The sequence below is a fragment of the Poecilia mexicana genome, unplaced genomic scaffold, assembly GCF_051168715.1.
Source record: "Poecilia mexicana isolate PSO_F unplaced genomic scaffold, ASM5116871v1 scaffold_22, whole genome shotgun sequence".
Lineage (NCBI taxonomy): Eukaryota > Metazoa > Chordata > Actinopteri > Cyprinodontiformes > Poeciliidae > Poecilia > Poecilia mexicana.
In genome coordinates, this window is record NW_028263391.1 from 2,489,022 (window position 1) to 2,503,032 (window position 14,011).

At 40.4% G+C, this 14,011-nt stretch overlaps 1 protein-coding gene across 1 annotated transcript; it reads right to left on the reverse strand.

The window, feature by feature from the left end:
* Nucleotides 1-3,385: 3,385 nt before the first annotated feature.
* foxa1 (forkhead box A1) lies at nt 3,386-7,025 on the reverse strand. Its single transcript, XM_014968650.2, has 2 exons — nt 6,748-7,025; nt 3,386-4,555 (listed from the first exon to the last, which is right to left on the reverse strand). Exons 1-2 carry the CDS (start codon nt 6,811-6,813, stop codon nt 3,386-3,388), a joined length of 1,236 nt encoding a protein of 411 aa, XP_014824136.2. The 5' UTR covers nt 6,814-7,025.
* Nucleotides 7,026-14,011: the final 6,986 nt, after the last annotated feature.

The window sequence follows — 14,011 nt, forward strand, 5'->3', positions numbered from 1 at the left end:
AAATCAAGTGTTTAAATACAAATCAATATCTATTTCTAAAAAAAATAAAAATGTATTATTATTATTATTATTATTATTATTATATTTTTATTTATTTTATTTTTTTATTTTTTTTGCTGAAACCTCTTTGTTAACCCAATGAACAATCAAAATCAAATGAGTCAGAACCTGAAGTTTTATGGAATTAGATTCTATATTTCAATTCAATTTTGTTTATTTTTTGCACAGTCAAATAACAACAGATATTATTTGAAAGAACTGTTCAAGGACATGTCCAATTCATATGGAGTTACCCAGAATACAGTTTGGTCCAAATTCGGTGAAAACCATTTTCATTTTGCTGTCCGTATGATGGCCAGTTGAGGCAGAATGTCATGAAACAGTGAAAATATTATGATGTTCTCTGTGTTCAAATGAAATTATATTTAACATCTTTTTACAATTATGTAATTTGACACTGTCCAAATAAAAACTGATTTCTTTTGACTTATAAAATAATATTTAAGCACATAATTATTGTCTTAAAGTTTTATTTGTGCAGCCCTCTAGGGGGTCATGGAGTGCCGCATTTGGCATTTGGAGTTTGACACATGGTTTAGATGAATTCTAGCCAAGAGAAAACAACCATATCACACATGTACTTTATCATGTAAGGCTAAATAGGAACTAGTCGCATATCTACAGTATAACTGGATATGAAAAGAACCTATTTTTTCCTGTAATAGGAAGAAATTTGGCTCTCAGAACTGAACTAAACTGAATTAAAATAGATTTATCAACCGATCAGTTTGGACGTGAAACCAAATCAAGTTCTAATTACAGTAACTCAAAGTTTCTACGTATTAAACCAGCCTTCCAACTGATCAGCCTTAACTGACAAAACAAAATGATTTGGACGTTCAAACTGACCTTTAGCAATCATCAGCCAAAAAGCAAATATTTCTTGTATCCGTCGGTTTTATTTGAAAATGACAGAATAAGTTAAGAACATGCATGCAGAATCAAAACCAACAAAGACCGAAAACACAACAAGGAGGTGCAGCAAGAAGAGAGGGCAGGGTGATAAAACAGGGCAAATATTTCAGAAAGAAAATAAAAATCCAAACAAAGAAGAGAACAGCACTCGCTCCTTTCATGCAGATGGGAATAACGACGTGGCCTGGAACAGGAAGTGATTGTGTCGAGTCATCAAACATCGATTCAGGATCAGAGTGATCATAAAGCTGCTCCCTAACCAACCTCCAGTTGAGCAGACCGTGTAGTGCGGCGTGTTCCTCTGATGAGCCTCCAGTGTCAGAGGTCACACCAGAGCACCTGAACATGTAACACCATGTAGCAAACGCCGGCGTGTTTGTGTTTGTTAAGCACTGTGTTGTTCTGACATTGCAGCTGGGAGGATTTTTTCTGCTGGTGAGATGGTTGGAGCGCTGCCACGGTTCTGCTGGCTCTGCTGCAGCGTGCGCTGATACAGGGCTGTAGGATTAGTCTCTCTGTTTTGGGTCAGAGACAGGAAAAAAAAAAAAAAAATTTAAAAGGGAAAAATAATCTTTTCTTCTGTATGGATGCCATGGAAATGAACACACGAGGTTCACTTGAACTATGAGTACTGCTGTCATTTACTCGCTTAAATAATACTAATTTACAAAAAATATGAAATATCATTTCATCTGTTTTACACATGTCTGTTGTCTAACTAAATGATGACTTTCGTTCTCTAAGGGAATATATTTACAAAGTATGTGAATACTCTGCATAAACTCTTCAGATCCACTTCTCCCAGTGATTGAGCTTCATGAGTCATTTGACGAACAGAAATTTTCTGACTTTCTGATAATCAAGTTGAAGTTCTGGTCAGGCAGAACACAAAAAAGACATTTTTTATGTTGTGTGACTGAAGTCTGCTTTAGTTCATCTTAACGAGATCAGTTCATGTTCAACTACAGAGAGAGAGAGCTTATTATTGATCAGCCATCCTCATCATTTATATAGATCCCTCCCCAAAACCCCTCCGTCTTTTATTTTACACAAATCGACCCCTTAAATAAAACACCATTCATGTGTCCAGACTGAGGACTGCGACCCCTCAGGAGGTCACCAGAGATCCAAAGGAGGTCGTGGGAGAAATAAATCCTCATCATCCTCTACAGAGAAATATGGTTTCTGATCTTGGTTCTTGATCCTTTCTGTAAACACCGGCACAATAGGCACATTATCATATCCAGGTGACCTCTGACCTCAGACTGGTTGAACACAACTGGGACAGAATGTGGATGATTTGGCACGTTCTGGACCGGCAGAACTGAAGGCTTGGAGCTTTTAGTTTAACTTGCTTTTCAGCCTCGCTCATCAGCTTCTGCCTTAGCAATGCACTAATTCTTAAAAAATGAGTTATTTAGGTTTGGATAGTTACCTTTTGTATGTCACTGAGCACAACCAACATCTGTGTGTGAAGCTGCAGTGATTCAATGAAAATGAACATGATATTTCGGGGATCTTGTCAACATTTTGTGACAACAGGTGTAACTGTAACAGTCTGACCCAGTCTGCATTGGGTTATATGGTACTATCAACAATAAACCGAAATAAAGAGATGGCACTCTGTATCATCATGTTGTCCATAAAGAAAATCATAATACCTGTCAGTCTTACACCAACACTTGAATTAAGGAGCTAGGAAGACGTCTGATAATCTATCTCAGAAGTTCTGCAAAATTTGACTGTTTAACAAAAGAAAAAAAATTGTTTTATATTTATCAAAAGATAGTTTACCTATTTGGATGATTCTACAGTGAGGGGAAAGATGGAGCCTCAACCAGATCAAACATTCCAATGCTGATTTCGTCTTGTGCCCCTTAAATGTCACTCCAGAAACACCTACATGCAAGTCAATGGGTCCATGAGGATACCGGTGTCCTCATGGCAGGTAAGGGGTTAACCAATCCAGAGGTTATGTTTTGAATAAAACAGCATGCCCCAAACCAGACTAAAGCATTTCAAGCAACAACAACTTCACTAAAGGTCAAAATGTTTGGAATTATGCAACAGAAACGATCCATCAGTGCTATGGTCCATATTCCGCAACAGCAACATTCCTCCAGATCCTGAGCTCACAGATCTTGGCCTGTTTTGGAGGCATACATGTGACCAATGAGATCCTGCATTGATGTTTTTAGAACTGAAAGTATCTTAAAAGCATGAAAGAAGACCACAGACCTGGGGTCAGTTTTAATTTGCTGAGGATTCATATGTCAGTGTCAAGGTTTGGTCACAGTGCGGGGAGTTCTCTTTAGCTTACAGGTCAGTATCAACACTATCAGACAGGAAGTCCAGGACAGCTGCATGCAGAAGGTCCAAGTCCAGACAGGAAGTGCGCGCCATTCAGCGGCTACGATGAGCTGTTCAGGAGCGGTCTGGGGTACATGCCCTGGTAGTAGGAGGCCTCAAGAGGCTCCATGGTCCTCCCCCCAAGACCAGATGCCCCCCCACCATTGTAAGAAGAGTACTGCAGAGCCTCATAGGCCTTCAGGTCCAGTTTGTGCTGCTGCTCCGAGGATGACATTAAGTTGTTGATGGAAAACGGGTGGTTGAAAGAGTAGTGGGGGTCTCCTTTTATATGCAGAGGAGTTTCATGGGCCATGGAGTGCGGAGGAAGTGATAGGGAAGACAGTAACTGAGAGCTGGATACCTTCAGGTCAGACACACCTCCAACTCCTCCTCTCAGATCCAGGCCGGCAGGGGAACCCGTCTGGCTGGAGGAGGCCACAGATGAGTCCAGAAGTCCGACAGGTTTGGTAGAATCTCCAGCAGGAGAGGTACAACGGCCACCCCCTGCTCCCATATGCTCCTTCCTCCCATCTGGTTTCCCTGGAGTCTTCTTCTCGCACTTAAATCTCTTCTGACGTCGCAAGTAACAGCCATTCTCAAACATGTTGCCTGAGTCTGGGTGCAGGGTCCAATACGAACCTTTTCCCGGTTTGTCGGGCGAACGGGAAACCTTGACGAAGCAGTCATTGAAGGACAGCGAGTGGCGGATGGAGTTCTGCCAGCGTTGCTGGTTTTGCCGATAGTAGGGGAACAGGTCCATGATCCACTGGTAGATCTCACTCAGAGTCAGCATCTTACTTGGTGCCTGTTGGATCGCCATAGTGATGAGTGAGATGTAGGAGTAAGGGGGTTTTGCATGAGGGTAGCTCCTTCTGAACGTCTTGTTGTCACGGCTTCGGTTCAGTCCACCACTACCGTACGCCATGCCGGAGCCCATGTTAGGACTCATGCTTCCATACGGGTTCAGACCCAAGGAGGCCTGCTGGGCCGACACCGAGTTCATACTGGACGGGCTCAGAGGCCCACCCATGGAAGTCACACCCCCACCTAAGCTCGACATAGGCGCTTGAGCGGAGCCCCCCATCCCTCCTACAGGGGACGGACTGAGACCGGTACCGCTATACGACATGTTGAAGGAGCCTGACGTGGTGCCACCACTCGACATGTAGCCAGACATGGACGCCATTCCGAGACCAGAACCCATCCCGGTGCCTGCCATTGGAGAGTACACCTGCAGGGAGGACAGAGGACAAGTCAACTTTCATTTGAAGATGGAGTGGACAGAAGTGGTAGATTCAAGAATCAGTCAGGATGGTTTACAGTCAGGTTCAACTAAAGGTCAACATTGAGCATCAATGCTGAAATGCCATCACTTGTTTAAAAAACTGTATCATAACCTGCTCTCTGGTCGGAGCCATCAGAAGTAGAACATTCTGGGCCAGCACGAGTTTGCTCAAAAGAACGAGGGTCATTAAACCAGGACCATGTGGACCAGATCAAATTTTCCCATTTCAACATTTCCTATGACTTCACCACTTACTCTGCACACACCAAGAGTCCACAGATAGATTTTATGACTATTTCAGGTTGGCCAGACCTTGTCTTTATGTAGCCTAAAAATATCAAAATATATAGAGCCCTTTCTGGGCCCAAAGGTCCCATCCACATTCAGCCTGGACAAAGTTAGCCCACCTGTACAGCAGCCAGCCCACAACGTAACCCCAATGTAACATCAGAAAACGTCGGAATGTGAAAGTCTTTTCACCTCAAACTTTTCCACCACATTTCCCCTTTATTAACGCAGAAGGCAGTGTTTCTCTTTTTTTGTTTAAACTCAATAAAAAGAATTCATTTAAGGAATCAACACCACCTGATTGCTTCCTTAGCGCAATCAAAGTGGTGAAAACTCATCAACATCTCACACACACATTGCTGAAGTTACCCGCAATCCAAACACATGCATGTTCGGTTAAGTGGACAGTCTAATTTGTCCTTGCATCATGTCCAGTGTGTCTCTGTGTGTCCCTGTAATGGACTGGTGCATGTCCCCCATCTCTGGCCTGGTGAGCGCATCTGTCCAGTCCCCCCCACCCCAACAACCACACACACACACACACACACACACACACACACACGCACACGCACACACACGCGCACACACACACACACACACACACACACACACACACACACACACACACACACACACACACACACACACACCCTCTGCTACTCTGAACTGGATAAAGGTGTTAAAAAAAAGTGAATGAGAAAAAGTGTATAAGACTGCTGATATTTATTTTCCTTAATCTCTGAATAGAAACTCATGTGGATAATAGCAGCAATATTCACATGTTTAGGAGCATTTTCAACTTCATTTTCATCTTTCTTAAGATTTTAACCTGATTTAATGAGAAGAAGTGTGTTTCTGTTATATTTTGCATTATTTTCTTGTTGCTTGTTTGCTTACATGTTGCATTATTTGTTCATTTAAATAAGAAAATGCTAAATCATGTACATAAACATTGCATAATAAAACACATTTTTCTGATACTGAGGTTTTGAAATATCGTTGTTAATTGGCAATTATTTTTAATCCTGTTGAATAAAATCTGTAATTAATAAACAGTTATTCTTGGTTTGAGGTCGGTGTGTGAGCAGCGTGTGAAAGAAGAAGGTCTGAGGGTTTGAAGTCATTCCTGACCTGACTGACTGACTGACTGACTGACTGACTGACTGACTGAATGAATGAATGAATGAATGAATGAATGAATTTGAAGCAAAGAATCCGTTCAGATCTTCAGGAATAATGATCAAAACCACGTGCAAAGATTAATAATTAATCAATAGGAAATCCCGGATTATTTTTTCTTCCATATTTAGGATTATTTATACGTGTAGGTTAATTTATGACAATATGCTTTAAATGGTCTTCTAAATTACACTGAGAATAAATGAAAGACATATAATTATTACACAATTTACTCAAAGAATGATAATTAAAACGAAGCCTTAACCATCAATATTATTTTTCTTACCATTCACCATTTTTATTTAAATGTTTTGAAAAAATAAAATCAGGCCCGCTTTGCACGTGAGTCTTGCTTTGTTTCTTTTTTATGTTGAGAACAAAAATTCTTCAAATAATCAGATTTTTTTCTCTAAATAGTATCTGCTTTAACCAAATCTGAACCCCGCTTTTATTTACTTCAATGATTTGTAGTTATTTTATGAATCATAATAAACATATTCAATCTGCTTCAGATTATTTTATTTTATTTTATGTTATTTTATTTATTTTTACAGAAAAACAAAATAAAATAAAAACTGCGGGTATTTTTGGCTCCTCTGGATTAATCCCGGGAGGATGCGGAGCGGCTGACCCGGCTCCAGGACCGTTAAAGCGGGCGGAGAGTGACCGACCTCTTCGCTGTAGTATCCGCTCCAGTCCGGAGCTTCGTGGCCTTCCATCTTCACCGTGCCCAGCATGACGGCAGCCCGCAGCCGGAACACGGACCCTGCTGCTCCCGCTCCGGGTGAACCTGTCCCGCTCCCTGAGTGTGAGCCTCCCGGTCCGGATAGAAGCGCCGAGTCGAGTCAAGCGGAGCGGAGCGGAGAGAGGAGTAAAGAAGAGCAGGAGGAGGAAGAGGGAGGAGGTGATGGTGACCTGCGGACTGCTGTGATCCTCCTTCTCCTATAGGTTCAGCCTTCATCACCTCCCTCCTCTCACAACTTCTCATTTCTTCATTCGTTGAATTCACACAGACACTGAGCTGCTGCTCCGTTTCTGCAGCAGATAATCACTTTTCCAGCCACAAAGACCTGAGTCTCATGTCCGCGTGGATCATCAGGAGATGACAGAGAGAAAAAATAACATCTTGTTCTAAAATAAACCTGGTGATATTCTTTAGAATATTTCAAATTTGGAAGGTTTACATCACTTCAAACGAAGAGAAAATTCTGTCTGAAATGTACATTTAGAGTCCATTTTAGAATGAGCCCAGAGTTATGTTGTCAGTCATTTATTATTATTATTATTATTATTATTATTATTATTATTATTATTATTATTATTATTATTATTATTAGTATTATTAGTATTATTAGTATTATTTTATTTTATTTTATCATTGTTGTTGTTGTTGTTGTTGTTGTTGTTGTTCTTCTTCTTCTTCTTCTTCTTCTTCTTCTTCTTCTTCTTCTTCTTCTTCTTCTTCTTCTTAGTTGTAATTGTTTAATATTTTCATATAAATTCATAGGTAAAGGTTAATTACTTCAGTCGGAATTAAAGCAGCCACAATTAAATTAAATTGTTGTTTCATTTAGTTGTGGCTAAATGAAACAACAGTTAGCCACAACTAAATATTAAAAATTTTCCAAGGTCAGTCATGATCAGAGGTCATTTTTGTTGGATTTGCTAAAAGTCTTAATGGTCTGTTGTTAGCATGGTCAGAGCCGGTCCAAGGTTGTTTGGGGCCCTAAGCTGAGTTTTATTTGGGGCCCATTCTCTGTGAATCACTGACCTTTTGTTTCTGGTTCATCTTTTCTTTTTCTTTCTATGTTTTTTATTTTGCTTTCAAAAGCAGTAGATCTGGTTTGATGATCACTGGCCAATCTATTCGTACATATTTTACCATCTGTGACAGAAGCAGGAGTATAATTTAAATTGTGACTTTATGATCATTTCCATGTGGGTCTGTGGTAGAAGTTGTATGTTTGTCCTATGCATACGGCCCTTCGCAGTAGCAAAGTGTGCTTAAACCTTGGGCCGGCTCGCTGCATCATTACTTTTGACCCGACTTGAAAATATCCAGTCCAATAAATATCAAGATTTCATATGATTTTTTTTTAAATCTCAGTTTCACAGTCAGTTTAAAAAGACACTAAGTTAAAAAATCAAGATCAAACAGAGATCGCTGTAAATAATAATCTTTAAGTTTATTCATGAGTTTAAAATGAAACAGCAGTTTCACTTCAAACAGTTTGAAGGAACCAATAAGCTGCTCAGGGCCCCATGAAGGGCTGACAGGGGGCCCCAACAGGACTAGGGCTCTAGCGCTCAGAGCAGATCTTAAAAGTTCCCATTTGAAGTAAAATTCACCAAAAACCGTTCCACAGTTTCCTGAATTCTGAATAATTTACGGTTAAAATGTTTAGTTAACATTTTATTGAAGACATAACACAACTGACAAATTTACGTATGACGTCATGTTAACAGCTATCATGTTATATGATTAATAATTGTTGTGGCTTCACATTTCACCTTCAGTGTCTCCAAACCTGATCTAATAAAACATTTGTCAGTTTTTTATGATTGAAGGGAAAAACAACAAATCCAACTGATATAATCTGAGTTCGTGTTGATTTCATAGAGAAAAGAAAAATCAACATTCATCCAAAGATATCTGTTAGAAATGAAACTGAAGTGACTGATTATCTCTCATGTGGGGAACTGAAGGAATTTACTGCTAACATGTAAACACATGCTACAAAATCAAATATCGATCAGAATGAGACGTCAGGTATGGTCTCCACCGCCAGTCAACCAGAGAAACACGATCTCTGTCCTCTTCCTTCACCATGATGATCTCAGCTGCCTGAGAGAGACTGAAGGAACGCAGCTGGAAAAACAAAGATCTCTAAGAAGTAGGTTTTTCAGTTAAAAGTAAGAAAAAAAGTAGAACTGGAATGTAGATGATGAAGATTATTTTTATTATTATTGCTGACAGATTTTTTTTTTTCTTTTGCTCTGGTTTTTTTCCAGTGTAGTGGTTTAAAAAGCTGCTGATGGTGAAGTAACAGAGTAGAACAACCACTCACTGTTCACCATTATCTCACTGGATTAACTGGATGAGCTGGAGGCTTAAAGGACACTCTCACCAAAACACTGAGTGGGGGGAGGAAGAGGAGGAAGAGGAGGAAAAGGACAAGGAAGAGAAGAGAACAAAGGCTGCAAGAGAGAAGTTTATTTCTGGCTGTTTGTCCATCAGACCCTCGGCCCACCGGGCCTTCAGGACGCAGCAGACCCTGATCATCCTGGAGGTTGCCATGGGTTACCCAATGAAAGATTCATCCTTTTTTAATCAATCAAGTTTATTTGCAGAGCACATTTTAGAAACAAGGCAGTTCAAAGTGCTTTACATCATGAAAACATGAAGAAAAAACCCCATCATGATCACATCATAGTGAAAACCTGTTACATTTGATCAAAATCATCATATATGTTGGTCAATGTTCCATTTATTATGGTTCAAAAGCAGCTCTAAACAGGAGGGGTTAGTCTGGGTTTAAAGGAACTCAGTGTTTCAGCTGATTTGCAGTTTTCTAGAAGTTTGCTCCAGATTTGTGGTGCATAGAAGCTGAATGCTGCAGAACCATGTGCAGTTCTGGTTCTGGTTCTTGAATGACATTAAACGATTTGTGTCAGATTAAATCTCATTCTTCAAACACTAATGAAGACGTTACTGAAACCTTGACACCAGGTTGACCCGGACAGCCCCGCCCCGCCCTGACCCGGAAGCGGTGACGACATGGCGGCAGTGAGGAGGAGGAGGAGGAGGAGGAAGATCCTGCTGGTGATTCTGGATTCAGTGGAACTCGTTGGGGGTTTCGGTGTGACTCATAGGAGTGTAAATTCTGCGTCCTGTCAGATGAAGAGCTCCTCACTGATAATTATGTTGTTACCGTAGAGACTGACTCACCTGGCCGTCTCTCCCAGACTGACAGGCTCCACAGCCTGACAGCGCCTCCAGCCTCCAGTGAGGGAAACGTTCTTTTATTTAAGTTTGGTCCCTCAGCGGAGAACAAGTCATCATAAAGTGTGTGTTCTTGATTTACTCATAAATAATAAAACATAATCAGTGTTAATTGTATCGATGGGATCCTTTTCTATGCTCCATGATGCTGTTTGGATGTTGGCAATAACTGTCAGAACATAGCACTGCAGTGTGTGTTTGTGTGTGTAAGAGTTCTGGTTAGGTCAAAGGTTACGCTGTGTGTGTGTCAGCTGCTCACCTCCAGGTGACCTGTACCTGTTTCGGAAACAACAAAGGTGAGTTTGTGTTACAGCCTGTTATTACAGTCATGTTGAAGGCTTTGTTTCTCTGCTGAACTCTTCACCTCTGCCTCATCCATACCAGTCACACACACTCACACACTCACTCACACGAAACTGTACTGTGCTGTTCTATTTTTTTTTTTTTTTCATTATTTTTAGAATAGCACAGATTGTCAGTGAGTTTTCTGTCCAAGTCAATCCAAAGCTCAGCTCTAACCACAATCCTGCACATCACGTTCTGAGACAATAAAACCAAGACTCAGTTTTTAAAGGGGCACTTTTCCAGGCACACAGTGCCTTTTTCATAGAACAATCAAGGAACTGTGTTACCTTCAGTTATTACGAAAATGTTGTCTACATCAAATATGACACAAATTTTGATGTCATAATTAATAGCTTGAAAAACTCTTTAAAAAGCCCAGCTCTTTCTGAAACTCCTCTATTAACCCTTAACCTACTGAGCAGTAGCTCCTATAATGAGCTCAGCTGATGGTCAGGTGTTTGCTAATTGCTGCTGGCTAGTCTGAAGGAGCTGAGTGGGAAAATCAGCTGTGAGGCGGAAGCTCAGAAACGTGGAAACAGTTGCATGCTTGAAGGCGGGGCTATGTCCATCCAGGCGTTTTGCATGAATTGTTCCCATGGAGATTAAAGGATTTCTCAAACATGCATGAAAGAATCAGGTATGGTTTTGATGAGAGAATTACATGATAACATGATGTAAAGTTCAAAAGAGTCGATTTTATATTACAGTACTGCCCCTTTAAAATTAAGAGTCCAGTTTCATTTTATTTCTAAGAAGAAAAGTCTTCCTGTTCAAACGATGTGTTTTTTTTTTAAATAAAGTTTTGGAAATCAAACCTTTTTTAAGATGTGCCTGTTTAAAACATATACCAACATTATTTTTCAACAGAATGTTACCATGTTTTTCTTCAACACCAGGCTGCTGCTGAACATCCTTCATGCAATGACAAATCAAACACTGTGGATTCAAACAGAACAGGTTCCTAAAAGTCTTTCAAAAATATAAACATTCCATCACAAAAAAATTCAATAGCTTCTTTTAGTTTTATTTTTTGTTGTATTTTTGATATCCCCCCCCCCAGCCGTTATCAACAACAGCATACAGAGGTAATCCCTGTTCCACTAATTTCATTTAGCAGCGCCTCGTCCTGCTCTGCTGCTCCATATGATCACATTGTCCACCTCAGCAGGCAGAGCAGAGCTGACAGCCTGGTGAGATGCTGGCACCTCCTCTCAGTTCTGTCCTCAGGATTAGAAGACAGGGAGAGGTGTAATATTTCCAACCTTTACATGTTTAATTAGCTTTGTGATTCACCAGTTAAAGTGTCATATAAGTTCAGTACATTTATTACAGTGAAGCAGCTAACTGCTGCTAACTCAGCAGGTCAGGAGGTCTGGGCCCTCCAGCCTGAACCTCCTCAATTCTTGATTTATTTTTATTGATTATTCATAAAATCAAGAAAATTACGAACCACCCTGACCATCCTCTTCATGAGATAGTCTTGGGAAAACAGAGAGTCTTCTGTCAGAAGCTTTTTCAGATTCACTGTAACACAGACTGCTACAAGAGATCTTTCCTGCCATAATCCATCAGTATCTACAATAACTCTTTGAAGAATTAGAATTAATATGAGTTACAACAACATTTACTTGTCTTTGGGATTAATAAAGGATTTTTGAATGTGAGCATGAACTCACCATCCTGATGTCTGGCAGCCTGAGGGATTCTGGGAGCTTTTTCCAACAGGAACATGGGTTAGAAAATACAGGAAGATGATTAAACTACTTACTCTTCCTGGGAAAAATGTTTTCACATTCACATTTAATTCATTTTGTTGATTTACATATTCAGTTGCTTATTTTAAGCAATATTTCTAAACAAAACAAAACAAAACAAAACACACACACGCACGCACACACGCACACACGCACACACACACACACACACACACACACACACACACACACACACACACACACACACACACACACACACACAAAGTAGCTTAATCTATCTTTAACAGCCATCCTAACATGTGCATTTTTCTAATGTAGAATAATGACAACAAAGTACAAAGCGAGCTGCTCCACTAAACTTCATTTTATCCAATTGAAAGATTATTCATCCATCCATTTTCTAACACCTTTGTTCCTCAGTGGGGTCGGCGGGTTGTTGGTGCCTCTCCAGCTAATGTTCCGGCGGAGAGACTGGGTCACCATGGACAGGTCACCAGTCTGTTGCAGGGCAACACAGAGACAGACAGGACAAACAACCATGCACACACACACACACCCACACACACACACACACACACGCACACACACACACACACCTACACACGCACACACACACACACACACACACACACACACACACACACACACACACACACACACACACACACACACACATACCTAGGGAGAATTTAGAGAGAAGATTATTCATATATTCTGTAAATCCATTGGACCAAACCATAGGACGGTAAATGAAATAAGTCTACAGGAAGAGGTGCAACAGTAAACTGCTGCCACCAGATGGCGACAGAGCTAACAGATTACACATCTAGTTAAAGTAGAGACATCACCACAGGAACAAATAGGTTTGTTTTATTATAATTTCATTTTATCTATGCAACAAAATTTCACCATAAAAGTAAAGGGATTTATGAAGAATGTAAATAAGTCCAGTTTAAATCTATAAAACACATTTGATTATAATTCAAATAAATCAAGATCATTAGTTCTGGATAATAAAGGATTAAACTGGATACCAGTCAATTTGGGGTTGCAGTATTCTGATCTGGATGGAGTAAATACATGAAACACTTTCAGTGACTTTCAGTCAGACGGATCTATGCAGCAGCAGGCCTCATATAAAGTACACAGTTCTGAACTGAAACAAAATGACATGTGGATAAACATGTTGTCAGGGATGAGACCAGGGAAAATTAAAGTCCAGTATTATTGTAGTAAACACGCACACCAGAACAACATTAATCTCAGTGGAATCTGATTGGCGAAACAGATGCCATTACTGCCAACGTCGTCAAATGTTCCTTAAAAAACCGAATAGCCCTTTAATTTAGCACTGAATAGGAATCTACAACTCAGATGCTAACTTCAGTCTCATTAGCCTCCAGTGATTTACTGTATGGCTACATTCAGTAAACAATAGAAAATTTGCTTCTTTTTTTAAGTGGCTGTGTTACACCCTAAAGTTATGGTGTCCAGGGTGGCCAGCCACACGGCCGTCAGAAAGTCCTACTGTCCATTGGTCCAGACAGGCTTGAGGTGAAACTGTGGCAGACATAGAGAAAGTCATTTGAAAGATTTTAATACTTCTGCATTGCTCCACATTTCAGTTCGTTTGAATCGACAGGAGGGTTCAGATATTATTACAATGGTGCATAAGCCAGATAACCTTCAAAAGTCACATGACATCCCATTTGACAAAGTCTGTTTTGGAGGCGGTGGGCAGCATTTTTTCTGAATTTACAGCCTTTATTCGACAGTAATCAGAAAGGAAGGGGAAAGGAACTCTCGATGGCCGCGTCGAGGTTTAGAATTGCGTCAGCTCTAAACAATGCGCCACGCGACGTCGAAGACTTT